Source organism: Prunus avium, chromosome 3 (genome assembly GCF_965620075.1).
Source record: "Prunus avium chromosome 3, drPruAviu1.hap1.1, whole genome shotgun sequence".
Lineage (NCBI taxonomy): Eukaryota > Viridiplantae > Streptophyta > Magnoliopsida > Rosales > Rosaceae > Prunus > Prunus avium.
In genome coordinates, this window is record NC_142286.1 from 8073241 (window position 1) to 8100741 (window position 27501).

At 38.0% G+C, this 27501-nt stretch overlaps 2 protein-coding genes, 1 long non-coding RNA gene and 2 pseudogenes across 7 annotated transcripts; 1 reads left to right on the forward strand and 4 right to left on the reverse strand.

Annotated features, from left to right (window-relative positions):
* The first annotated feature begins 1358 nt into the window (after window positions 1–1358).
* Window positions 1359–11179, forward strand: LOC110767434 (Tetratricopeptide repeat (TPR)-like superfamily protein). 3 transcript variants are annotated; one of them, XM_021970971.2, is made up of 24 exons: window positions 1359–1504; window positions 1734–1860; window positions 1951–2009; window positions 2098–2190; window positions 2336–2408; window positions 3024–3350; window positions 3471–3535; window positions 4231–4362; window positions 4785–4826; window positions 4933–5466; window positions 5730–5884; window positions 6041–6524; window positions 6700–6762; window positions 6850–6951; window positions 7091–7384; window positions 7463–7555; window positions 7643–7744; window positions 7817–7921; window positions 8016–8149; window positions 8291–8474; window positions 8639–8770; window positions 8944–9056; window positions 9142–9223; window positions 9396–11179. In XM_021970971.2, the coding sequence occupies exons 2-24, from the start codon at window positions 1791–1793 to the stop codon at window positions 10953–10955; spliced, it is 4998 nt and encodes a 1665-aa protein (XP_021826663.2). In that variant the 5' UTR covers window positions 1359–1504; window positions 1734–1790; the 3' UTR covers window positions 10956–11179. The 3 variants fall into 3 exon arrangements, with proteins under 3 accessions (XP_021826663.2, XP_088106370.1, XP_021826664.2); XM_088250244.1 differs by having other exon boundaries at window positions 1449–1551; XM_021970972.2 differs by lacking the exon at window positions 1359–1504 and having other exon boundaries at window positions 1559–1860.
* A 777-nt stretch (window positions 11180–11956) lies between these two features.
* Window positions 11957–12783, reverse strand: LOC110767430 (uncharacterized). The gene is made up of 2 exons (XM_021970967.2): window positions 12644–12783; window positions 11957–12540 (listed from the first exon to the last, which is right to left on the reverse strand). The coding sequence occupies exons 1-2, from the start codon at window positions 12747–12749 to the stop codon at window positions 12335–12337; spliced, it is 312 nt and encodes a 103-aa protein (XP_021826659.2). The 5' UTR covers window positions 12750–12783; the 3' UTR covers window positions 11957–12334.
* Window positions 12784–16132: 3349 nt separating this feature from the next.
* Window positions 16133–16780, reverse strand: LOC148295546 (secreted RxLR effector protein 161 pseudogene; annotated as a pseudogene).
* Window positions 16781–20292: 3512 nt separating this feature from the next.
* On the reverse strand, window positions 20293–24993 carry LOC148295547 (uncharacterized; annotated as a pseudogene).
* On the reverse strand, window positions 21316–24518 carry LOC148295548 (uncharacterized). 3 transcript variants are annotated; one of them, XR_015834364.1, is made up of 5 exons: window positions 23921–24518; window positions 23666–23789; window positions 22564–22641; window positions 21753–21874; window positions 21316–21637 (listed from the first exon to the last, which is right to left on the reverse strand). It is a non-coding gene; the product is annotated as an uncharacterized LOC148295548 (long non-coding RNA). The 3 variants fall into 3 exon arrangements; XR_015834365.1 differs by lacking the exon at window positions 22564–22641 and having other exon boundaries at window positions 21318–21637; window positions 23921–24515; XR_015834366.1 differs by lacking the exon at window positions 22564–22641 and having other exon boundaries at window positions 21318–21637; window positions 21753–21831; window positions 23921–24514.
* Window positions 24994–27501: the final 2508 nt, after the last annotated feature.

Here is a 27501-nt window from a genome sequence, read left to right on the forward strand (position 1 = left end):
ATTATTAATATATGTTTGTATTGTACTATAACTGACCGAGCCTAACACCGTAGATTTTCCTTTTCAGAAATGACAGACTAATGTTGAACGAGAGAATTTATCTGACTTAACAAGTCCATGTGTCGAAGAAACAACACCATATATGACTTTATGCCAAATAGAATTATATTCCATTTTTGTATTTTCTGATGTAGATCTATTATTAATTGTTTCTATTATGCCCCTGAAGTATAAATCGTGTGAAAATTAATTTATAGGACAATAATTACGAGATTTTATTATATACTCTTGTAAATATATTATCATATGATGTAGTCTTATTGCCTATTGCATAGGTGTAAATATCATCCAAGAGAACTAACTCCCCACATTTTTTGTTAAAAGAAGCCTTAAAAGTTGGAAACTATCTTCCCAAATCAATTCCTTTCTTTTTTTGTTATGTTTTAAGGCTATGCGATTCCGTATTCTAATAAATTAAAAATAGAAAGAAATAAAAGAGATTAAGTCATTCAATTGTCAAATACGTTTCATAATTGACCAAACTAGCTACAACCAAAAACTTCATTAAAATTTCACAGAATTACAACTTAACCACAATTTTTTATTATTAATAACTGGCATTTTATATTGGTTCTGATGGGCATCTTCGTATATGAATCTTTCACAGAAAACTCAGATATCCTTGCATAAGCCATTGACTAGATAAAAAAACAATTTAAAAAAGAGAGACAAATAATCACCTTATCCAGAAATATAAAAAACGTAATTTAAAAGAGGGAACATCAACGGATATAAAAAGAACATTTACTTTGCTTTTTATTTTTATTTTTTGGAATAATGTATATTATGAGTATTTTAGCCATTAAATGATAATTAAATGAGGCGACGTATTTAGAATTGAAGTCAACTTAGCAGAAAAAATCAAAGCAGACGACGATTAAACGAGAGGTACGTGTATATTCCCATTTTAAACGTGTAATTGAAAATCATTGAAATTCAGAGCTTGATCCTACCAAAAGAAGATGGACAAAAAAGAGAATCCCTACCGAAAAGGAATGTGAGATTTTAAAAAAACAACAACCTTGCTCTACACTGTAGCTGTGACTAAATACAAGCACTAATAACCATTAAAATGTGACACAATTTGGTCGTGTAACGAAACAGACCAAGAGATTCTCTGAATTTGCTAAACTGCCAACAATCAACAGCCCATAATTACCCCCTAACCGGTGGGAAAATCTGAGGCCCCAACACGTGATAAAACAAAATTTGAACGGCCTCACCATCGTCTGCCACGTGGCACGGACTCAACGGTCACTCTCACTCCACCAGTTCTGTTTTTGTCATGGTGCATGCCATGGGCCTCTTCCGCTCTTCATAAGGCAAACCCATTCATCTCTCTCACAGATAGAGAGAGAGAGAGAGAGAGAGAGAGAGAGAGAGTGCAATATCAGGTTTTTTAGCCAGAAGGAGAGGCCACAATTGCTCACAAATCCAAAAGGAGGTAAAGCCCTATCCTATCTTTTCTGATAGACTTTTCACAAAAAAAAGGTTTTGTTTACTTCCCCTCACTCTCTTTCTAAAGTCTCTTGGACCCTTTTCTTTTTTCATGCTCCTCTTCCTCTTCTGTTTCTGCATGTTCATCGGTATTTTGTTCAGTGTTCCACTAATTCTGAGTGGTGTTTAAGTAATTTCTCAACTGGGTTTCTCAAACTGTTTTCAAATACATATAGCATTCACTGAAGCAAGAGGAGAATCCACTCCAATCCAATCCAATCCAATCCAATCCAATGGCCCCAAAGTCAGGTAGGGGCAAGAACAACAAGGCCAAGTCTGACAAGAAGAAGAAAGAAGAGAAGGGTAAAATTTATTTCCCCAGTTTTCTGAAATTTCCCCACTAAATTAAAAATCTGGTTTTGAACTTGTGCTCTCATCTTTTGTATTTGGCAGTTCCCAGTGTTCTTGACATCACTGTCACTACCCCTTATGATACACAAGTCATTCTGAAGGTGCTGATTTTTCCTTTCTTTCAAAATTTCATTTTTTTTTTTGGCAAAAGATTTCATTGGCTGAATTGATGACCTTGTTTTTATGAAGGGTATCTCCACTGACAAGATACTTGATGTAAGAAGGCTACTGGCTGTGAATGTAGAGACATGCCATCTCACAAACTTTTCTTTGTCTCATGAAGTAAGCCCTTCTCAATTTTGATTATTTAATTTCCCTTTCCAAGAACTTTGTTTATGGCACTGAGTTTATTTTAATCCAATTTGAAAACTCAAAAGTGATTTTTTTTTTTGGTTTATTTTGTCCTTTTTGTTCTTGGCATTTTCAGGTCAAGGGGCAGAGATTGAATGATAAGGTTGAGGTTGTTAGTCTGAAACCCTGTCTTCTGAAAATGGTTGAAGGTAGGTGAAATCGGCATCCTTGTAATTCGGCATCAACCAGACTGGCAACCACCATCTTGGTGCCGTTTTGGCTTTCTATTATTTCAAGTCAATTACTATTTTGGGAAAAGCCAAAAAGTTAATTGTCACACAAAGACAACGTGTACGATAGTTTAGCATGATCCTCCCTCCCTACTAAAATAATACAAAAAGGACCACATTTTTTTATTTATTAAGTCTATAGATTTTGGAACCTTTGCATGCTAGATTATTATAATCTCACTGGTAAAAAAATTTAAGAAAAGAGTTTTAACTCTTGCAGATTTAGGTTAGTCTAGTTGGTCTATGCTCTTTTGCACTCGAGTTCGATACTTTATACGTTTTTGTTCTAATTCATAGTCTGATTAGTTGCTTTAATCTTTTGCATCCGAGTTTGAATCATTCTCTGTATAATTTAGTAATTTAAAATTTTACTTTATATATTTTTGTTATGATTCAATTTCTTTGTATCAACAAGACAACAAAAAGAAGGAAAAGGCAAAGAATATGAAGGCCTTTTGTTTTATTTCCAAATAAGTAGATAGGTACATTTTCACCAAATTTCATCATATGATAAAAGTGTTTAAACTTTTTCAGAGGACTACACCGACAAAGCCCAAGCCGAGGCCCACGTGCGGCGGCTGCTGGACCTGGTAGCATGCACGACCCGATTCGCCAAGCCCAAACGGTCTGCCTCTAACCCGGACTCGAAGTCCAAGAAGAACGGCAGTAGGCTTGACACCAGGAGCTCCGGGCCACCTTCGCCGTCCGATGGGGGAAATGCACGTGCGACTTCAGCGCGATCCGAACCGTCCGTTTCGGCGATCTCGGAGAGCCTTGGCATGGTCGCCATTCATCCGACGCCGAAGCTCTCCGACTTCTACGAGTTCTTCTCTTTCTCTCACCTCTCCCCTCCCATCCTCCGTGAGTCCTCTTTTTTCAACTCATTTGCTGAGTTCTCTGTTTGGTTCCCGAGAAGACGTGGAAAAATGTTCACCTTTCGTTTTTTTCTTTTTTCTTTTTCTCTAATCTAATGTTTTGTAGATTTGAGGAGATTGGACGCTGACGATGCACTCGAGAGGCGCGACGGTGATTATTTTCAAATTCAGGTATTTTTTTTTAAATTTTTTCTATTTCGTTAAAAGTTAAAAAAAAGAGAAAAAAATTGTACGACCTTCACTATAATGTAACATAAATAAAAGATTAGGCACGTGAAAGTTGTACGTATTTTATACTAAATATGGGCGGCGGTCCAACTTATTTGGGTATAATGCCTTTCACGTTGTAGTGATAGATGAGTGAGTGGAACAAGTATTCTTGTGACAAAACTATGAAAAAAAGGAACTTGAAAAGTTAGGCATCAATGACATTAACTTGGTATTTTTTTTTGGTCAACGACATTAACTTGGTAGGGTCCCAAAAACATGTGTAAAATGTTATGAGATTACAGTAGGAAAAAGACAATTTGAGGTACGTGTGACAGAAGATTAGTCGGAAGAAAATTATTTTAAAATAATGAGGATCTATTTATCATTTTCTCTGTGACAATTGATAAGAAAAAGAAATTTGTTACATGCATGAATTTTTTCTTACCTAAACATCATCCATTAAGAATGGTCTAGATGTTGCAAAATGCGGGTAAATGCATAATTTGTAAATGTAGAGGCTCGGGATCTACATCTATCTTTATGTTTGAGTAGTTTTATATTACTATAGCTGTTGTTTTTCTTTTATCATTTTCTTGTTCATACGATATTGTTTTGACAACCTTTGCCCTCTCTGAAAATGTGGTCAATCCATGCAGATTAAGATTTGCAACGGGAAGCAAATACAAGTGGTTGCATCTGTCAAAGGGTTCTACACTGTGGGGAAACAGTTTTTACAAAGCCACTCATTGGTGGATCTTCTGCAACAGCTCAGCAGAGCTTTTGCGAATGTGAGCACTTGTACCTCTGTTATACCTTAATCCATAGCATCAGCCCAAGAATAAATGATTATAACGGCTAGCAACATATGTTACATATATACTTCTGGTGATTTTGGATTTTGCTCAATCTAATCCTGTCACACAAAAAATATAGTGAGATTCAGGAAGCTAGATATGATTTTCTTCTCCTTCCTCACGTTTGAATCAGTAAATCTACTTCCAAGGTGCATGCAATAGTTCAGATGGACACTTCTTGCGTGCATTTCTGAAACTTCCTAATGTTAATTTTCTGTTCTTGATTTTTTTTTATTTCTTAGAAGATCTTTGGAATTATTTCCATCAGTATTTATGTATGCTTTGATTTCTCTTAGCTGACCTTTTACTGTGTTACAAACTTATCTGTTTAACTAGATATGGTCTGGTAATTGCAGGCATATGAATCCTTGACAAAAGCTTTTGTTGATCATAACAAGGTTAGAAATAATTTTAATGTCTATGTACTTTAATTGAAACGAGTACTATTTGAGTTATTTCCTCCTTTAATGTGTGTTTTGTTTCCCTTTTTCCTCTTTTATTTAGTTTGGTGATCTTCCATATGGTTTTCGAGCAAATACTTGGCTTGTGCCTCCATCAATTGCTGAGTCTCCATCAGATTTTCCACCCCTACCAACTGAAGATGAAAATTGGGGTGGAAACGGTGGAGGCCAGGGAAGAAATGGTGAATATGATCTTCGACCCTGGGCTACAGATTTCGCAATACTAGCTTGCCTTCCTTGCAAAACTGAGGAGGAGAGGGTAGTCCGAGACCGGAAGGCATTTTTGCTTCATAGCAAATTTATTGATGTCTCAGTCTTTAAAGCTGCTTCAGCAATACGTGCTTTAATAGGTTCCAGTATGAATGCAAGGGAGACAGTGAATTGTTCTCAAGGCTGTGTTCTTTTTGAGGATCGTGTTGGGGACTTGTCCATAGTTGTAAAACGTGATACAACAGAAGCATGGTCGAAGTCCGAAGTGAAAGTTAATGGTGACCATTTATGCAGTATGTCCGCCAAGGAAGTTGCTCAGAGGTGTTTACTTAAGGGTTTAACTTCTGATGAGAGTGTGGTTGTTCATGTAAGTATATTTATAACCGTAGGTATATATGTATCTGTATCTATGCCTGTTCAATAAATAAGAAATGCAACTCCACTGAGCATCCTTGAATGTTATTTTTTCCATTGTGTTAGAATTTCTATTATTCCTGATCTAATTTCTTACTACATACTGTCATTGTTTAGGTCAAGTTCAATTTTTTTTTTGGTATTGTTGAGGACTGTATTTTTTGTACAATATAAGTTGTTAGAGTGAAGAGATGAAACAAAATAGTACTTTTGCAGGATACTTCCTCCTTGGGTGTAGTCAATGTAAGGCACTGTGGATACACTGCAACAGTTAAAGTTGTTGGTAATATAAAGAAGGGGAACCGTGAGGCTAAAGATATTGATGTTGAAGATCAACCAGATGGAGGAGCTAATTCTCTTAATGTCAACAGGTTCAAACCGTTTTCTTTTTAACAATTTTGTTTTGGAAGTAGTGTATATCGTTGAAGCTTCATAGGAAGCTGTTCTTCCTCTCTCAGGAACATGCTATATAGTATCATGCATGTTATTTCTTTATACTCACTGAGTCATTGCAAATTTTTGTACAGCTTGAGGGTTCTGCTTCAAAAGTTCAAAACTGAATCATTGGCTTCCTCAGATTTGGATAGCTTAGAAAATTCTAGGTGTCTGGTTCGAAGAGTAATAAAAGAGAGCTTGACAAAACTTGAGAATGAACCTGCCAATTCTGAAAGATCTATCAGATGGGAACTTGGTTCCTGCTGGGTGCAGCATTTACAAAAGCAGGAATCCTCTGTAGTTGGCGACTCTGATAGTCTTGAAGACAATAATGAAGCTGAAGCAATTGTGAAAGGTCTAGGAAAGCAATTTAAACTATTGAAGAAGAGGGAAAAGAAAACAAGTGGCAAAAGAACATATGATGAAGAAATTGATGCAAGTGAAAGCAGAAGTAGCAACAGCAGAACATTAGAGCTACACAGTGGAGATATCAGCGATGATTCTGACTTGAAACAATTACTTTCAGAAGAAGCCTTTTTGCGTCTGAAAGAAACTGGAACTAATCTTCATCTGAAGGTTTACTAGACTTATTTTCAAATACAACTGTTTGAATCTGCAATTATTTGCAAACTATGTGACATTGATTTAAAAGAAAAAAAAAGCTTTTTACTGCCACATTTTTCCAATGTGTAGTACTCTTTTTGTGTCATTGATATTAACAGTTTAAGCTTGCTTGTTGTGACACTGGCAGTCAGCAGAGGAGCTTATCAAGATGGCACACAAATATTATGATGAAATTTCCCTGCCAAAGCTGGTAATGTTCAGTTTACAGTGACTTTACTCTTATCATATAAGAAGTGTCTTCTACAGAGCTTATGATATAACTCTGTCACTTCATTAGGTAACAGACTTTGGGTCCCTTGAACTTTCACCAGTTGATGGCCGTACACTAACAGACTTCATGCATTTGAGGGGACTAAAGATGCGCTCTTTGGGTCGTGTGGTATGTCAGCTCTCTGTCTCTTTCTGCTACTGCTACCATTCCTTTTTACACTGGTCTCTGTCCTGGAGTGAATTTGAGTTTTCTTTTTTTTTGTTTTTTTGTTTTTTTTTCTGTTCCTAATGTTGTCTTAACAACTTAGGTTGAACTGTCGGAGAAGCTTCCTCATATACAGTCACTTTGTATTCATGAGATGGTTACTCGAGCTTTCAAGCACATGCTTGAAGCCGTCATTGCTTGTGTTGACAACATAACCGACTTACCTGCGGCAATTGCTTCAACCCTAAATTTTCTACTTGGTGCTTCGGGGATGGAAGATGATGTCCTCAAATTGCAATGGTTACGATTATTCCTGGCCGGAAGATTTGGTTGGACACTGAAAGATGAATTTCAGCACTTGAGGAAGTTATCAATTCTCCGAGGACTTTGCCATAAGGTATTTTAATTTTGACTGTGAGCCTCACTGATATGTAATTAAAGCACAGTCATGATTTTCACATGTCTCTCTTTCCAGGTTGGTCTGGAGTTGGCCCCAAAAGATTATGACATGGAGTTCAGAAATCCTTTCAGCAAATACGACATTATTAGCATGGTTCCAGTGTGTAAGGTGTTATTCTGTTCAGTAGTCCTCTCTTAGTAACCCAGCTTTGGCAGATTCTAAATGTCTAATATTTCTTTAATTCTTCTTTGACAGCATGTAGCATGCTCTTCAGCAGATGGACGGAATTTGTTGGAGTCATCCAAAATTGCTCTTGATAAAGGGAAGCTGGAGGATGCTGTTAATTTTGGAACAAAGGTACCACCTCTATATTAATTGGAAATTATGCCAGCTCTTTTCTGATACTGATTTTCCCCCTTCCATTTTAAGGCACTAGCAAAGATGATAGCTGTTTGTGGCCCCTATCATCGAGTTACAGCAAGTGCTTACAGCCTTCTAGCAGTAGTTCTTTACCACACTGGTGATTTTAATCAGGTATTACTTTCTTTTAACTGTAATGGATCACGTTTATATTTTTATCCTGCTCTTCTATATACTGTATATCTTATACTTCGCTGTCGTTGTCTAGGCAACCATTTATCAGCAGAAGGCTTTAGCTATTAATGAAAGGGAGCTTGGGCTTGACCATCCAGATACCATGAAAAGCTATGGGGATCTTTCTGTTTTCTATTATCGTCTTCAATACATCGAATTGGCTTTAAAGTAAGTTGAATTAGTATTTTATTGTATAACTTTTCAATGAAATTGGCAGCTGTGATTCATACTTATTTTTATTAACATATTTCCTGTAGATTTTGTGTTTTCACTTTTTCTTTACGGTTCTGATTTGTGTGTTCTTGTTAGGTATGTAAATCGTGCTTTGTATCTTCTTCATTTTACATGTGGACTATCTCACCCTAATACTGCTGCAACGTACATAAACGTGGCTATGATGGAAGAGGGCATGGGAAATGTACATGTTGCTCTCAGATACCTGCATGAAGCACTCAAATGTAATCAGAGACTATTAGGAGCAGATCATATACAGGTCTCTCTCTCTCTCTCTCTCTCTCTCTCTCTCTCTCTCTCTCTCTCTCTGTGGTTGTGCTCGTGAGCCTGCATGCCTGCATGTACGGCCCACCTTCTTCTGTAAACACTTAGAATATATAATCTCTGGTAAGCTGAACTTCTTACATGGTTTTCACCTTTTAGACTGCTGCAAGCTATCATGCCATAGCCATAGCTCTTTCGTTGATGGAAGCATATTCCCTCAGTGTGCAGCATGAGCAAACAACACTTAAGATACTTCAGGCCAAACTTGGGCCGGAGGATCTTCGTACTCAGGTTGACTACAGAATCTTTGCTATTGTCTATATTTATTGGATTTATTTGATACATTATGTGCAACTGGCCTTCTCTGTTACTCACTACAAGGAAATGAAGTGGCCATGGTTTATATTAGACATAGTTTGAAGTTGCATAGTCGACATATTAATGAATTATATATTCCTGAGCAGGACGCAGCTGCATGGCTTGAATATTTTGAATCTAAATCTCTGGAGCAGCAAGAAGCAGCACGTAATGGATCCCCAAAGCCAGATGCATTAATTGCAAGCAAAGGTCACCTTAGGTACTAATATGGTATTCCCAAATTACTTTCTTCCAAATTATATGATCATACGTCCAGGAAATTAACCCTTTTCGGCTCTGTGCAGTGTGTCGGATCTCCTAGATTTCATTAGTCCTGATCAAGATTCGAAAGTAAATGATGCTCATAGGAAGCAGCGGCGTGCAAAGGTGGATAGGTTTTTTCTTTTATTTTCCCATTAGAGTCTTTATTCATTTGGACATAGAACATTGAATTGGACATTGGGATCCGATGGAAGTGGCTGATGTTACTGTAATATGATAGCTATTTAAGCTCATTTTTCACGTTTGATATCCTTACATTATTTCTCCTTATTTTCAGGTACATCAGTCGAGTGATAATATATCTCAGGAACATCAAAATGTAATAGCTGATGATGACCTGGGGAGCAAGATTTTGCTAGATGGTAATACTGAAGTAGTTGAGGATAGATCGGTTCATCAGGAACCAGAGGAAGAAAAAATTTCTGGAAATGGTTTGCCAATTACAAGCTTAACTGTTGAAGAAACAACTTCAGATGAAGGTTGGCAAGAAGCCAGTTCAAAGGTCCGGTTTGGGAGTACCGCAACTGGCCGGAGGTTTGGTCGAAGGAGGCCAGAGAGTGAATATTCTAATTTTAGAGAAAGCAAATACTGGAGGGACATCATTTCACCACCGCAGACTGCAGCTCCTAAGAGCTTTCTGACTGATTTATCTCAACCGAAGCAGTCAAAGGTTCGTACTTTGAGTGCTGGGGAGGATTCAGTTAAACTTAATTCCAAAACTTCTGTTTCTAAAGTTCCCACTACTCCAGTCACTATGAACTTGACTTCAAAAACTGTCTCTTACAAAGAAGTAGCTTTGGCACCTCCAGGTACAGTTCTAAAGGCACTGCTGGATAAAGTTGAAGACCTAAATGTGGAAAACCCTGAAACCAAGCCATGCGAAATTCCACCTGAGACATTAAAAATAGATGAAAGCATAGGAAATTCTGTAGTAGAAGAAATTCCAGATGACAAGTTGGATGGAACAGGTCTTGAAAGTGCTTCCCAGTTGGAAGCTATATCCCCTGAAATTGTTGAAGAAAAGTCTGGAGAAAGAAATGGAAGTAAGCTTTCAGCTGCTGCAGAACCATACACTCCAAGACCACTCGCAACAACTCACCCTTTAAATCCGGCTGCTGTTACAAGTGTATACGATGTGAGAGCCAGTCAAGTAATGCTTTCAGCACCTGTACTCCCCCCAGCAGCTGCTAGAGTTCCTTGTGGGCCACGGTCGCCTTTGTATTATAAAACCAATTATTCATTCCGCTTGCGGCAAGGTGTTCAGAAATTTCAAAGACACATTACAGAAAGTGTTGGTTCTGGTCCTCCAAAAATCATGAATCCACATGCTCCTGAGTTTGTTCCTGGGAGAGTTTGGCAAGCGGATCCTATAGATGAATATGCAGAACTTGCAAGTGAATCAAATCCTTCATTTGAAGTTACTAGGTCTCAACAGGAGGAACGGGATGTAAACTCCAATAGTAAAGCTGGAGATGGCATTTTGAGAAAGAGCATCTCTGAGACTGAGAAGTCAGAGCTTGCAAGGCAGATATTGCTCAGCTTCATAGTAAAATCTGTCCAGCAGAATAAGGATCCTGTAACTGAAAGTAAGCAGGAAAACCATTCAGATGCCATAGAAAATGATAGTGCGATTATTAAAATTCACTATGGAAATGAAGGAAAGGACTTGCTTTCTGAATCCAGTGACTCTGAGCAGCCAAAAACAACGGATGTAAATACAAAAGAAGGGGGGGATGCCGAAGGATTTACAGTTGTCACGAAGAGGAGGAGAAGCCGGCTAAGAAGTGGGGTAACTGGGTTGTACAATCAGCAATCTATTTCAGCTTCTGTTCATTGAATTTATACAGATCTTAAACCTGAAACCATGGTACCAAGAAGCATCAGTTTTTTTCTTCCTCAAATCTCTCACATAACAAGATATAATGTAGAAAGTTTCTCATTTTTTTTTGGAGAGAAACTTGGAATTTTTTTTTTTTTTTTTTGGTCCATCTGCGCTCCTCTTGTTTATGTTTTATTTACTAATTTGGAGACTTTGATGAATAAATAGTTGTCCGTTCTCGAGTTCGGTGTCTGTGGCATCACTATATCAGAATTTTACTAATAATCAATGTGATGATTCCTTTTTTTTTTTTTTTTTGTCTTTTCATCTTTCAGTTTAGTTTATGTAACAGTTGTTTTCAACAGATACATACGGTAACTGGTTATCAATTTGTTTATTCATTAAGGTGGCAGTTAACTTCACTGTTAACTTTTCCTGGGAAACAAACAGTTTCATACATATATGGGCAGGAAATCAGGAATGAAGACCATGCAATGGATACACAGGTCAGAGTCAGTCTCTTCTTTGTCTATGTTGTCACAGTGAAATCCAATGATATCCAACTGTCACTACGATACTTAGACAAGACACGATCCTCGTACTAGGGATGTCTGCCCGGTGGAGCCTGAGGAGGTGTTGGACTTGCTTTTGTTCTGGGATGATCACCATCCCTACCTTTATCTGTTGGTATCGGAGGGGGCGGAGGTTGAGCTGTCATGCGTAAAATCCGAGCTGACGGCTGCTTATCAAAATTGGCCTTAGTCTTTGTACAGCCACAGAGTATTCCAATCCAAGTTGAAGCCAAAGGATGACAAATATTAGTGCAGAGGCTGATACCACAAGGAGCTTTGCCAATGAAGAAGCTCGAGTATTTATGCATGTGATGACGTCTTCAAGTCTCTTATTTAGAGTTTGCATGCATTGAAGGCCTATGTTGACAAAGAAAATTACAGGGAAAGAGACTTTGGAGGGGAAAAAAGAAACAAAAACAAGTAGTCAAAGAAACAAAAAACAAAACAAAAAAGCAAACTAGTTTATAAAAAAAAAAAAAGAAGCTTTGCTTGCGAGGTTGGAAATCCGAATCACATCGGCCCTAACAATACTAATAGTGGGAACACGGGGGATAGCTACAAACATGGCAGCCCAGATCAAAGAACAATGGGCTGAATTATGTAAAATTCTCTTCTATTGAGAGATTCTCAAATAAATTTATTTGACCGACACGTTTTGAGGTCACTACACATTTTATTTAACTATCGAAACAATTTCATACATATATATGGGCAGGAAATCAAGGATGAAGGCATTGCAATGGATACACAGGTAAGAGTTTTGCTGTGAAATCTAATGATATCCCTACTGTCAATACAAGTCTTAGGCAAGACATGATCCTCGTACTAAGGACGTCCGCCAGGTATAGCATGTGCTGGACTTGTTTCTGGTCTTGGATGATCACCGTCCCTACCTCGAGCCAATCGTCTCCGAAGGCGTGGTGGAGGTTGAGCTGCCATGCCTAAATCTGATTGCTGCTTATCAAAGTTGGCCTTGCTTTTTGTTGTGCAGGCACCGGTGTTAACAGCTGCATTATTGGCTTCCCAAGTTTCTGCACAAAATTTAATATAAACACATGACTGATATACTCAATATCAATTGAACGATGAAAAATATATATCAGCTAGAGCAATATGTAAAGTTAAAAACCTTACCCTTTATTGGCCTTTGTAGTTCTGCTGAAGAGTAAACCAACCTAAGCTCAAGCAATAGGATGACAAAGACTAGTGCAGAGGCTGCTACCAGAAGGAGCTTTGCCATTGTTAATGAAGAAAGCTTGAGTTATGTATGGGATGACTTCAAGTTTCTTATTTATAGCGTGCAGACATTGAAGTCTATGTTGACAATGGACAATTGCAAGGAAAGAGAAGTCGAGTTAAGCTATGCCTATGTGGTACTTTCTCACCCTTGACTTTTGAGGGGAAAAAAGGAAACAAAAACGAAAGCAAAGGCAAACTCGTGTTTCAAATGGTGGAGTCCAAAACAGAGCCGTCATACTTGAACACGGCCCTTCTATTAAGGGATATGCGCTACAAAGCCAGCTCCGTCACATACATTTTTGTGATAATATGTAGCATGCTAAAGTATATATACCATGGAGCGCATTTCGTGGCTAGCCGTTTACCTTTATTGGGAGAGCTCTCGCGGCGAAAGGGATTAGTCACTGCTGTCGGCGGTGGATACCCTTGGGTCTAACCTAAAAAAAAAAAAAGTATATATACCATTCCTATAATATTAATATATAATATAAATTTTTTTTTTTCAGGGGCCCTGCGCGGTGGCGCCACTTGCACCACCCCAAGGCCGCCTCTGGTCCAAAAGTAAAATGTGGGAGTAAGAAAGAAACAAGATGTGATGGAGGAGTGAAGGAATGGTGTTAAACCTACCGCAAAAAAATAAATGTTATGATTGAAACCTTCAGTGTTGAGATGAATTGAGTTGGTGCATTCTCCCCAAAATTTACGAGATTGTCTTGTTTTTGTATTAAAACTCTTTTTACATTTGTTGTTTAGTGTTAAATATTAAGAAATGATCAAGATAAGATATTAACCATGCAATAGATCGAGATAAGATATGATCAAGCTCTGGGCAGATAAGATGAGGGCCTCATGCACCCAAACAACTTCAAGCAATCAATGAAAAGAATTATGAATGCCAACCTTAACCCAAAACCCAACAGGAAAATTAAATTAAATGAATTGCATAAAAATATAAAAGAAACCAAATATTCCGAATCATTTGGTTCATTTCTAAGAAAGTTACAAGGCTTGGGTGTGGGGAGGACGCAAAGAGAAGGAAGAAAGAAGAACCCAATGATTAATATTCAACTTAGCAAGTTAATAAATTAAGCTTAAAAATTAAATATAAATGCTAAAAATAAGGGATTTGACAAGTAAGATAGATGATATAATTTGTAAATATTTTATAATACTAGGACAGCTATTAACCAAGATTCAAATTTGGACTTTTCATATAAGTTGAAATTAGGTGCTCTTGAATGAAGAATTTGAATTGGAAAAAAGGAGTTGGTCATATCTAGTTGTCTTTGCATTTATGGTTGGGAAAAAGGGAAGGCCTTAATGACTGGAATTGCTAGTTATCTTTGTGTGGCCACCAAAGTTGGCTTATACGATTGACTCTATCAAAGTGGGCTCTGTCTGTACCTCTCATTCATGTGTCATTTTATTTCTTCTATGTTTTCCTTTACTTATTTATACATAATTCATCTTATTAATTTTTTTTTTTGGGTGAATGAATTTAAATTACACACATACATATATACAATCTTAAATTAATTGGTATTATACCGCATATGTGTTACAGGAAGTTTATATTTTGAATGATTTAGGATGGAAGAATCTTCAAGAATCCTTCAAATTTGGAGATGAGTGAAGAAAGTGATGAGTTGAAATTGCATATAGTGAGCATGAATTGAGTAAACCCAACACCCTTCGTCTCTCTCTCTCTCTTCTAAAACCCTTCTCTTTTCCCTTTAAGCACGACGTGATAGGGGGAGGGGGAGGGAGGCCACAACTCCTCTTCCTCCTTCTCCTCCTCTCACTTCCTTTCAATCTCTCCCTGTCCTAGCTTGCTGCTCTACTTGTGGGGAAAGCTTGATTGGATTGTGAAGAAGGTGAAGTTTAGGGGATGGGGAGTTTAGATATGTACCAAGATCTACCTGGATCTTGGCTTTTTTGGCCAAATTTGTTTGGATATTGGGTTTGTTGGGTTATTTTGTGTGTGTTATTGTTGTAGGTACTTGGTTTGGCTGTGACAACAACAGTAGCGGTGTCATCAACGACATCGACGGTGGCAGATTTATGGGTCTTCTTTTCGAGTCTGCTTTCTTTCAAGTCATAGTCATGGGCTGGGGTTGGCTGTTGTTGGTTTTCAGTTTTTGTTTTGGTTCAATAAGTGCATCCACTCTGTTAAGTTATTGATTTGTGGTTGTGGTTTCTCTTCAGGAGAATTTGGGTTTATAAGTTGCGTTATGGGTGATGTACTTGGTTATTATAGATTGGAGGCAATTAAGCCCGACTGTCTATGGTTTTGTGTGGCATTAAGTTGGCCTGTGTGGCTTTAAGTGGAGGCGTACCATATAAGTTTGATGATGTGATTAGATTTCCCCGTGTTTGGTGTAGCCCTTCAGCGGCGTTTGTTCTAGCCCTTGAGGCTTTTGTATTTGTACTGCACTTATGGTGTAATTTATAAATGCAATCTCTCAAGCGTTTGGCAAGAAAAAGATTGCAAATAGTGAGATTGAAATGAAAAATACAATGAGCCCCATAAGAAACAAAGAACTTATGGTTGATATGATTTTTAACAAAGTTGATGAGGTGCTTGATTATAATAAAAAAAATAGGCTGATTTATAACAATGCCCCTAAAATTACAATCTGTTATAAAATAAAATAATCAAAGTATGGGAATTACCACCGAATATTGGGAGTAGAATTGTATTTAGTTCTTGTGGTTTTACATTGACAGAACTTTCTTTACTGATAGAGCTCTCACACTCTCAGGATTCTTACTCACTCTTTCTTAAATTTCTCTCTGAAGTTGGTTGTTTCATTTACAACTGAGGGAGAAGCCTATTTATAGGCAATTAGAATGGCCTCCCGTGAAAGCATCTTCAAGAATTTACCCCAACATAATTATTGCCCTTTTGACTATTACATTATGTGGGCTTGGTCTTTACTAACTTTATGACTGTTTGGTCTCCACCGACTTTACAACACTCCCCCTTGGAGACCACTAGTCCCTTAATTGGTTGCCTCATTAAAACCTTGCTGGGAAAATCCAGTGGGAAAAAACCTAAGCGAAGGAAAAAGAGTACAACATCATTTAGGACATTAAGGTAATGTGAAGTGCGCTCATGTTGCCTTGTTAAAACCTTGCTAGGAAAAACCCAGTGGGAAAAACCCTAGTCGAAGGAAAAAGAGTACAACGCGCTTATGTCCAGTGTTAGAGGACTCTTGAATGCTCCCCCTGATTTTGCATGCTCTAATTTGATTGCTTGCAGAGTTGTCGCAATCCGATGCCATGCACTAGCTTCTGGAATGTGCACTTGGGTAAAGACTTGGTGAAGAGATCTGCCAAGTTATCGCTTGAACGGATTTGTCTGACTTTGATTTCTTGACTCTTCTAAAGCTCATGCATGTAGAAAAACTTGGGTGATATGTGCTTGGTCCGGTCACCCTTGATGTACCCTCCTGTGATTTGAGCAATACAAGTTGCATTGTCCTCATTCAGGACGGTTGGAGTGTCCGTTGTTAAGGGCAAGGCACAGGTGCTTCGGATGTGATGAATCATTGACCTTAACCAAACGCATTCACGACTGGCTTCATGGAGGGCAAGTATTTCTGAGTGATTGGAAGATGTGGCTACCAACGTTTGCTTTGTTGAGCGCCATGAGATTGCAGTTCCTCCACATGTAAACACATACCCAGTTTGTGAGCATCCTTGATGTGGATCAGAGAGATATCCTGCATCAGCATACCCAACAATACTTGGGGCATTGGTCAATTCACTGGAATAGAATAAGCCCATGTCTGTCGTTCCACGAAGATATCGTAGAATGTGTTTAATGCCGGTCCAATGTCGGCTTGTTGGAGCAGAGCTGTATCTTGCTAACAAATTTATCGAAAATGCTATGTCAGGTCTGGTACATTGTGCTAAGTACATTAAAGCACCTATTGCACTAAGATATGGTACTTCTGGACCAAGGACCATTTCATCATCCCTTTTTGGATGATATGGATCTTTCTTAGTGTCAAGCGACCGGACGACCATTGGAGTGCTAAGTGGATGGGCTTTATCCATGCCAAACCGCTTTAATACTTTTTCAGTATAATTTGATTGATGCACCAAAATTCCATAAGTACTGTGCTCAATCTGTAAGCCAAGACAATATTTTGTCTTTCCAAGGTCTTTCATCTCAAACTCGCGTTTGAGATAGTCAGTAGTCTTTTAGAGTTCTTCAGGAGTTCCAATTAGATTCATGTCATCGACATATACTGCCACTATCGCAAATCCAGACTCTGATTTCTTAATAAACACACATGGGCAAATAGGATCATTTGTATATCCTTCCAGTAAATATTTGCTGAGACGATTATTCCACATTCGCCCAGATTGTTTTAACCCATATAATGATCTTCTCAATTTGATTGAGAACATGGCCCTTGGTTTATTCCTGGCTACTTCAGGCAGCTTAAGTCCTTCTAGGACTTTCATGTATATGTCTGTATCCAACTCTCCATACAGGTATGTGGTAATGACATCCATAAGTCTCATTTCAAGTTTTTCAGAAACCGCTAAGCTTATCAAGTAACGGAACGTAATTGCGTCCATTATTGGAGAGTATGTTTCCACATAATCAATTCCAGGCCTTTGTGAAAAACCTTGCGCAACAAGTCGTGCTTTATACCTCGCGATCTCATTTTTCTCATTGCGTTTTCTTGTAAATACCCACTTGTAACCTACAAGGTTTACATTGGGTGGAGTTGGAACAATGGGTCCAAAAACACTCCTTTTTTCCAAAGAGTCTAATTTTGCCTGGATTGCATCTTTCCAATTAGGCCAATCCTGTCTCTGTGTGCATTCATCAATGGAGCAAGGCTCAATATCATCATCTTTTATGATCTCAGTAGCCACTAAGAATGCAAATATATTATCGATGATTATCTCATCTCTGTTCCATAATTCATTAGTGGATGTATAATTTATGGAGATTTCTTGACTTTCAGGTACAACTGCCATTTCAGGAGCACATGTCTCATCAAGGACATTTTCCTTTTCAGGAAGTACCTGTCCTTCTTGAGAGGGATTTGAACCATGAATTGTGGGTTCTCCATTTATTTCATTTGGATTCATTTTGGCCATCAACTTCCTCTTTCGAGGAACTGAGTCCTTTGAGCCTAGTGGTCTGCCACGCTTCAGGCGTGCAACAGATGAGCCATTTGCTGGCGCATTGCTTTGTCCATTGTGAATATCAATCCTTGCAGGTGCATTTGCAGCTGGGATATGTGATTTCGTTACCTTTGTTGCATCATTAAATGCATCTGGCATCTGATTTGCAATACTTTGGAGGTGAACGATCCTTCTCACTTCGTTTTCGCATTGAGCGGTACGAGGATCGAGATGACACAAAGTGGGTACATCCTACGATAATTCACGTCGTTCTTCAGGAACGAGTTTGCCTTGTTCTTTAGGGACATATTTTTCTCCCCTAATAGTGGGAAAATTATCTCATCAAAATGACAATCCGCAAATTGTGCCCTAAAGATATCACTCGTCGGGGGTTCCAGATATCTGATGATAGATGGTGAATCAAAGCCAACATATATTCCCAATCTGCGTTGAGGGCCCATCTTAGTACGTTGCGGTGGTGCAATAGGCACATACACCGCACAACCAAAAACTCTTAAATGCGAAATGTTTGGTTGATTTCCCAACACAAGTTGTATTGGAGAATATTGATTGTTGGCGACGGGCCTCAATCGCACCAATGACGCTGCATGTAAAATGGCATATCCCCAAGCAGAAACTGGCAACTTTGTTTTCATTAGCAATGTGCGTGCTATTAATTGAAGACGCTTAATCAAAGCTTCTGCCAAGCCATTTTGAGTATGAACATGGGGAATAGGATGTTCAATGTCAATGCCTAGCGACATGCAGTAATCATCAAAAGTTTGAAATGTAAATTCACCAGCATTATCGAGTCTAATAGACTTAATGGGATAATCTGGGAATTGGGCTCGCAATTTAATTATCTGAGCCAAGAGCCTAGCAAATGCCATATTCCGAGTGGACAAAAGGCAAACATGTGACCATCGGGTAGATGCATCCACCAAGACCATAAAGTACTGAAATGGTCCACAGGGAGGATGAATAGGTCCACAAATGTCCCCTTGGATTCTCTGCAAAAATGATGGGGACTCAACATCAACTTTCGGTTGTGATGGTCTGATCACCAACTTCCCTTGTGAACAAACTTGGCAAAAGCTGCCACTTGATACCATAATGTGTTTTGTTAATAAGGGATGTCCCTTAGAGTTGGTGATGATCCTACGCATCATGGTGGATCCAGGATGACCCAACTGGTCATGCCAAAGCTTAAAAGTATTTGAGTCAATGGACTTCTGGTCCATGACACTATGTGCCTCAATTGTCCGTATGATTGTATAGTACAATCCTGATGAGAGCGCACGAAGCTTCTCTAGTATACGCTTCTGGGTATCAATGAAAGTAATGCAAAGATATTCCATGTTTTCCTCATTCTTTGTTTCAACATGGTAGCCATTCAAACGTATATCTTTGAAACTCAACAGATTCCTTCTAGAGTTAGATGAATACAAGGCATCTTGAATGGACAGTATTGTTCCATTTGGTAACATAACTTGGGCTATTCCTGAGCCTTCAATCAGATCTGCAGGACCTGATATGGTTGTTACCTTTGCTTTTGTAAGCATCAAGTTTGAGAAATACTTTCGATCTCGAAGGATTGTATGAGTAGTCGCACTATCTGCAAGACAAATATCTTTACTAGAGCTCGTGTTTTGGGGGCATCCATAATTTATATCCATGCCTTCAAATAAATAAAATAAGTTGAATCAATAAACAATCATTCAAACATTGCCACTTTTATTGGATTGAAATGAAGACAGGAAGAAAAAACAGTGCTTCAGATAATATAAATGTTACATGAAGGAATCTAATCCAATTCGGACCCATAAACTTTGTTGGCGCTAAATCTGAACAGATAGAGATGAGTGCAACTTACAAGTGATGAGGACGATCTAGCAGATCGATTGAGTGAAAGATGCAGATCCTTCTTGTCCTTGGATGCAGATCCTGAATAGAAGAGAGTTTGAGGTTCGTGAGGTCTATGGAACCGGTGTGGAACCAGCCTAAGACCCTCCGATGCTCAAGTAAGATTGTTTTTAAGAGCTCTTGTTGTTGACCATATAAAAGTATAGAAGTCAAGCTTAAAAGTCTTACCCCTGTATTGTAGTGGAGGGGCCTATTTATAGAGGGCATTTTGTATGCTCTTAGTACTCATTTTCGATGTGGGACTCGTGGGAGGGCCCTCTGAGGTTGACACGAGTCTTTAGATACTTTGGGCGGATACTTCGAGGTTGATTCTCTACAATCGGTAAGGGATGCCGATTGTAGACGAGCTGGGCCTGTAATGGCTGTTCGCAGCTTTGAGACAATGCCATCGGTGGCCGATGCCGATTGTCCGAGGCCTTGGGTACTTGGGCGAGTTTCTAAGATCCACGTGTCGTTGTACGAGTGGAGGGTCAGATACGGTACAAACAAACTTCATTCCCCCTTTCGGCTACAAAATCGGAAACATTTAGATGCGTCTTGTCTAACTGATGTGATATTTCCGATGAGCCGTCTATGGCTGGCGGATCTGGTACAACATAATTTGTCTCCACTTTCCTATTTTTAAGTGAAGCTTGATAAAGATCCGCCAAGTGCTTCGGCGTACGGCATGTACGCGACCAATGTCCCTTTGCACCACATCTGTAACAAGTGCTTTCATCATTTCTGGGCACATGGCTTGTTTGTGCTTTTCCCTTATTTCTGGATGCATTTTTGCTATTCGTGGATGGATTGTTCCTTGGCCCCAAGCCATATGGATGAGCACCACGATCTTTTCTACTCCCTTGCCATCGGCCACGCTTGCCTCCTCACCCACGTTTGTGGACACTGCCACGAGATGAGGTGGCATTCACTTCCCGAGATGCAGCATTTGTTTCAGGAAATGGTGCTGAGCCCGTTGGGCGAGATTGGTGATTCTTCAATAAAAGCTCGTTGTTCTGCTCAACTAACAAGAGGCAAGATACAAGTTCTGAGTACTTCGTGAAGCCACCACTACTAAAAAAACTCACACTACCTACTGATTATGATTTGTCCCCTAAGTTGATTTTTGAGACAATTATTTGTCTCCACTAGCAATAGAGACTATGCAGCCACCATTGTTGTATCAGTGTCCTAGTTTGGGGTTGCTATTGGTTATAGGGCACCATTTAGTGAGTCAGTCCTTCCCTATTTTCCCTTAAAGAAATACATTTTTAAGATACAAGCCATTCAATTAAGCCAAGCCATGTTGAATGGCTTCAAGTTTGCCTACTGATATTGGAATGGTTTCTTTTAAAATAGGGACGCATCAATCACATCAGTGAGCCATCTTGTACTATTCACGTTGGGTATCAGTCCTCAATGTATCATTAACTCATTAATAAAATTATTTATATAATACAGTTAAAGCCATCAGTCCCCATTCACAAATATTAGTTTTTAAAAAAAAGTGCACTAATTTGAAATTAGTGCACGTTCAATATTGATTTCTATTTAATAATTTATAATAATAATAAATAAATAAAAGAATTTTGGATGAAATAGTCCAGTATATTTGCTCCTCACCAAGTCTCAGCATCTCCATTTCAGGTTGCTCATTTTTCTTCCTCTATTCTTCATTTTGCACCGTTTGCTCCTCAAGTGCTCCTCGCATGGTCTGTACCTCTCTTCATTTCATACCCCTCTTTGCTAAGTTACTATCCCATCCCAAGCACATCAACCCATGACACCCCAGCTCCAAATCTTCTATGTTTCTTCAATTCGTTTACTAAAATCAGCCTGCCCAAAATGCTTATATCAGTAGAAAATGGAGGCCGCTTGAAATTTTAGTTCAAACATCTCTAACTTTAAACTTTAGAACAAACTGATATATAATTTGGCAGCTGATAAGTACCTGTGATTGTAGCATTATCCCATCCTTGTAGAATGCTACCAATTGTAGCAGCAATGGCCACCATCACAGCTCCCCTCATCTTTTCACCAATGAATAAACAAGACCCCCAATATCAAACAAACCTGAAAGGAAAAAGTACTCACATAAATCAAAATTAATAAATCATTTCCACCTACGATAGACCCAAATCTAACTAACTCATAAGTAACCATTGTCACACCCCAAAACTCAAGTGTAAGATCAAGGAAATTAAAAGAGCATACAAACAACAGAAAACAAAATTTTGAAACCTTGATGCTAGTTCTGAAATAAACATTGAGGCTGAACAAAACCAAGAAATAATAGAACTTAAATTTACAACATGCTTCAAAACCAAACAATTGATACAAAAATAGAAGCAATCAGGAAATCCAACACAACATCAGCTCAAAAGAAGACATGTGGAACTAATTGGTGTAATTCTTTTTATTAAATTCCAAGTTCAAAAAGTGTTTCAAACTATTAATAATAGTTTCATATGTTGCAGAAATCTAAAATTTAAGTTGGCTTGATATTTCACCAAATATTTCATACAACTTAGATTGGATTTTCAAGAAACTATGTTTAAAAGAAACTTGGACATATCTAAAATGAAATTCAAAAACCAATATAATAAATATGCAAGTAATAAGAAGAATCCAACCATTTCTGCGTACCCCTTCACTGAAAGATTTCTATACACTTCAACAAAATAAAAACCAGTAGATAAGCCAACCACAACATACACTACAACCAGTGTTGACCCAACTTTACAAAAACAACTATCGCTCACCCAAAAGTCTGAATTGTTCCAAGCTACACCAGAAAATCTGTCACCACTAGATCATCAACCTAACCTTAGCAAAAAGATCTATGCACCACCAGAAATTTTTAGGAAAAAGGGAGTCAGCAAACCATGCCCAATTTTTCATAAATGAACAATGATTAAGATACATCTGAAACCAACTCTAAAAAAAAAAAGAAAAAGAAAAATATGTTCAGGCATTAACTCAAATCACATCCAGCTTTCGCAAACTACCTCTCTGACCCTTAACATTTCAATTATTTTTTTTCTTTTAGACTTTTCCTCAAACACTACCTAGGCTTTTCCTTAACATTTCAATGCATTGCATCAGAAGAGTCATAAATCATTACCTTGATTCGAACTCATCTCGCATATATCACACAAATGGCTAGAATACTTTAATGCTGCCTGCTTTTGGATATATCATCCATCAACAAACAGAACGAAGCAAGAAGGCAATGAAAAATATTAACAAGCACCAACATCCATTATGCGGGAAATTAAATATCAAATGAGCCTTAATTTTTCCTAAATCAAGCACCTGGGATGTGACATCTAAAAAAAATCTTTATGTAATAGATTAAAAAACTAAGTGTTGTGTATAGTCCTTGATACATGTAACTTCAAAACAATGAGCAACCAACAATCAGATAAGAAGTTTTTTTTCAAGTTTTAAATAAATGAAAACAAATGAACTACTTAAATCGGATTTGCTTATAGATGAATTCTACAACTAGAGAGATGCAATATACAGCTTTAGAATAAATACACATGCAGATATCAAAAATCATAATGGGAAAAAAGGGAAGGACGGGCGTGAATGAGGAGATGACAATATGAGCAATGCATAGATCACAGAGAACTGCTTAAAAATCATTGATGGGGAACTAAACGAGGGCAGAAAGGTTGCATGGTGTCCTCAATTGCCATGAGCATTGGATATGAATATTTTGGGAAACCCATTATCAAATTTCCGAAAAGAAACAAAATTTACAAAAATTGAATACAAGAGCAATGCAGAAACAATACAACTTATGCATTTATAATGAAAAGTAAATTTTTCCATGGCAAATGCCTAATGACAGCTCACCTCCATGTGAGGCTACAGAGCTCAAAGTCATCAGATTGAGTCGTGACTTTCTAAGCGATCGACTTGGTCTCAGCAAAGTAGAGAAGGTAGACCTTCTTCACTGCCGATTCGGAAGCCGTTCCACCTGAGGTTATGGAGATGTGTGGAAGAACATGATTAGGAGTATTTATTTGTTCATTCAATATTTAAATTAAAAATTTGTGAATTACTCACAAATAAAGAAATAAATAAGAAGATAATGTTAAGAAACTAAACTGAGCAGAGGTGGAGTGAGAAGAATAAGACGAGTGTCCGATCTGAGGATGAGCAGAGAATGCTTGGATCCAAGCATCGACATCAACCTCCGGGTTCACAGCTTCGTCGAGAGATGAGAAAGGGGAAGCTTTCGCGAATTTGGTGCTTCCACAGAATGCTAAGAACTCCTCCTTTCCAAAATTTCGGTGAGAACAGAGAGAACATAGAAGAGAAGATTTTTAATTTTGAGGAAATTTTGTACTTCTAGGGTTTGTAAAAGCAGAGAGAGTGAGAAATGAGCGATTTAACCAAGTATTTGAAAAGGAGGTCAAGCCAAGCCGCTAATATCATAATAAAGGGAGCCAGCCAAGCTTCTTTGGGTTATTTGTGAGTGGAGCCGAATGGGCTGCAGCTTCCTTTGACAAGTTGGGACTGATAAAAAGTCCCAAATATTAACAGAAAATAATGAAAATCATTTTTTTACATTACACACCAATGTCTATTCCAAATACTTTTAATAGGCACTATGGTAGAATTGGTTTCCAAAATAATTCACATGGCACTTTTATGAATTTGTATCTATTACATCAGTGAGTAGTAGCCATATTTCTAGTAGTGCACTATGCCTATATTGCTGCTGCAGAAGCACATTTGAGGCATGGAATGTACTCAGAGTTTTTTCGAGCATATCTTCCTCAGAGATATTCTCACCACATAATTTCATAAGGGAGGTGATCCTGTGCATGGCTGAGTTGTATTCAGACACTGTCTTGAAATCTTGAAATCTCAAGTGTGTCCACTCGTATCTAGCTCTTGGGAGAGTCACCGTTTTCTGATGATTATATCTCTCGCATAAAGCTTTCCACAGGACCAATGGTTCATCAACCACCACATATTCGCTTTTCAGCGCTTCATGAATGTGGCGGCGAAGGAATGGCCTTCGCATTTTCCTCAGGTGATGCATCACTTCCATCTTCAATTGCTTTTCCAAGGTCATTAGCACGCAGATGGATCTTGGCATCCAGGACCCATGATAGGTAGTTGTCCCCAGAAATGTCTAGGGCAGCGAATTCCAATTTTGCCAAATTTGCCATCTTCAAAAGAAAAATGAGATGCATTAGAATTCGCAATAATCTTCAGGTTTAATATATTTTTGAACTTCAGGCCAAAGTTATCATGTATATTTTATCCAAAATTTCAGGCTCGGGATCTGGGACATTAAGCCATTTATTAATAGGAACTTCAGGCCTTGTAATTGTTTGAGGAACTCCAAGCCCTCATTTTGATTGATTACAAAAATAAAGTGCTATAAATTTGCTGGTATGGACGATAAACCCGCACCATACTTTAAATGAAATTGAATGTGCGATAAAGTAAATTCATAAAGTAAATTGCTTGCTGTATGGATGTTAATCCCGCACCATACTTTAAATAAAAGTAAATGTGCGGTAAAGTAAATTCACAAAGTAAATTGCTTGCTGTATGGACGTTAATCCCGCACCATACTTTAAATAAAAGTAAATGTGCGGTAAAGTAAACGTGCTGGTATGGGCACTAATCCTGCTCCATACTTTTAAATAAAAGGAAATAAAGGCAGTTGTGTGAACGATAAACCCGCACTACACTTTAAATAAATACTGCCGTATGGGTAATAAACCTACACCATACAGTAAATAAAATAAGCGTGGGGATAAAACCACCACTAAAAATATAAGAGGTGAAAACCGTCCATAGTAAATGTGGGGATAAGACCACCACTAAAAATATAGGAAGTACATATTATATTTTGTGGGCAATATAACTGCACCACTATTCAAGATATAATAGATGGGTTTTAAGATCACACCATCATTTTATTATGATAACTTGTGTTACAACGCGATGGGTAATGAAAATTACACCACCATAAAATAACAGAATGGGGAATAAAACCGCGCCATTCCAAATTATATTACAAAGAAATAAATTAAACAAACATGGATGAAACAACACAAAAATTGTGAGAGCACAAAAATGAAAGTTTGCACGTCGTCGTAGTAGTAAAGTGAGAAGAGACATATGACGGAGAGGAGAAAGAGAAATAACCACATAGTGTTGAGCTGAGGAAATTTAAAGGTGGAGAGACTGTCGTGCTGATAACGTGTTATAAAATAAAAAAATCAAAGTATGGGAATTACCACTGAATATTGGGAGTAGAATTGTATTTAGTTCTTGTGGTTTTACACTGATAGAACTTTCTTTACTGATAGAGCTCTCACACTCTCAGGATTCTTACTCACTCTTTCTTAAATTTCTCTCTGAAGTTGGTTGTTTCATTTACAACTGAGGGAGAAGCCTATTTATAGGCAATTAGAATGGCCTCCTGTGAAAGCATCTTCAAGAATTTACCCCAACATAATTATTGCCCTTTTGACTATTAAATTATGTGGGCTTGGTCTTTACTAACTTTATGACTGTTTGGTCTCCACCGACTTTACAACACAATCAAAGTTCAGTTTGTCCCCTCAAATTTCAAACGACCCACTTTCTCCCTTAATCAAGGTTTGATGTTTCACGTTACCTCTACCGTCAACTCCATCCAAAAGTCTGTTAACATTTATGACATGAAAGAGATGTTTTTGTAATTTCATACACATAGATCATTATACCAATTGAGTGGGTGACGTGGCAAGTTGAGTCCACCTCCACATAGATAATAACATAATTAAAATAAATTAAAATAAATAAGAAAAATTACTTTTAAAAAATAGAACTAAATATTCTAATAATTAAAAAAACCCTACCCAGCCTCCCCAATCCTCCCACCCAGAACCCACCCTTACTTCATGCTCGTCCCCATTGAAGCTGGTTGCCTCTTCCTCTCCCTCCCCCTCGTCATCATCACCTACTTCTTCTTCTTTGAAGCCCTCAGCATATCCAAATCCTCATCTTCATCTCCTTCTCCAGCCTCCACATCTACGACATCGAGCTCGCCTCCAACACCGCCCTCCCTTGGTACACGAAAATCAAATAAAAACTAATTGGACAAACTAAAAAAGATTCCCCAAAATTTAGGGATCATTTTTGGGGATATTTACAAGTTCATACTCAAAGTCATAGAAAACCTACAAATTGCCCCCATCGTTACGCAAACTGTTAATGAATCTGTTAAATGCTAATGTGGCAAATGCAAGCCCCAATCTCATACTACTGGAGATGCTCTAAATGTCCCCAAAATGAGTATGAACTTAAAAATGACCCACTGGAGATGCTCTAAATGTCCTAAAAAATGAGTATGAAATTAAAAATGACCCTATAATTTTCTTTGAAGGGGGGGTGTCTTTTGTAGTTTGTCCAAAATAATTCATTTACATTTTAATTTGACATTTTAAATTTAATTTTTTAATTTGATTAGGTTTTATGTGGCACACGTGAGGCCGAACAGTTTCGCAGTGTTTGACAAGTGCAAGAGGAAGGTGGTGGTGATTACGAATCCGATGGTGATGGTGGAGTTGTTCGTGAAGGATTTTTTGGGTGGAAGGATTGGGGCAGCCGGGTAGGATTTTTAATTATTAGAATATTTAATTCTAATTTTTTTAATGTAATTTTTCTGATTTATTTTA

Coding starts and splice junctions, on each gene's coding strand:
- LOC110767434 (XM_021970971.2), top strand. CDS start 1,791: ATGGCCCCAAAGTCAGGTAGGGGCAAGAACAACAAGGCCAAGTCTGAC. Junction 8,150..8,290: donor TACATCGAATTGGCTTTAAA/GTAAGTTGAATT, acceptor TGTTCTTGTTAG/GTATGTAAATCGTGCTTTGT. Junction 8,771..8,943: donor CGGAGGATCTTCGTACTCAG/GTTGACTACAGA, acceptor ATTCCTGAGCAG/GACGCAGCTGCATGGCTTGA.
- LOC110767430 (XM_021970967.2), bottom strand. CDS start 12,749: ATGGCAAAGCTCCTTCTGGTAGCAGCCTCTGCACTAGTCTTTGTCATC. Junction 12,541..12,643: donor ACTACAAAGGCCAATAAAGG/GTAAGGTTTTTA, acceptor AATTTTGTGCAG/AAACTTGGGAAGCCAATAAT.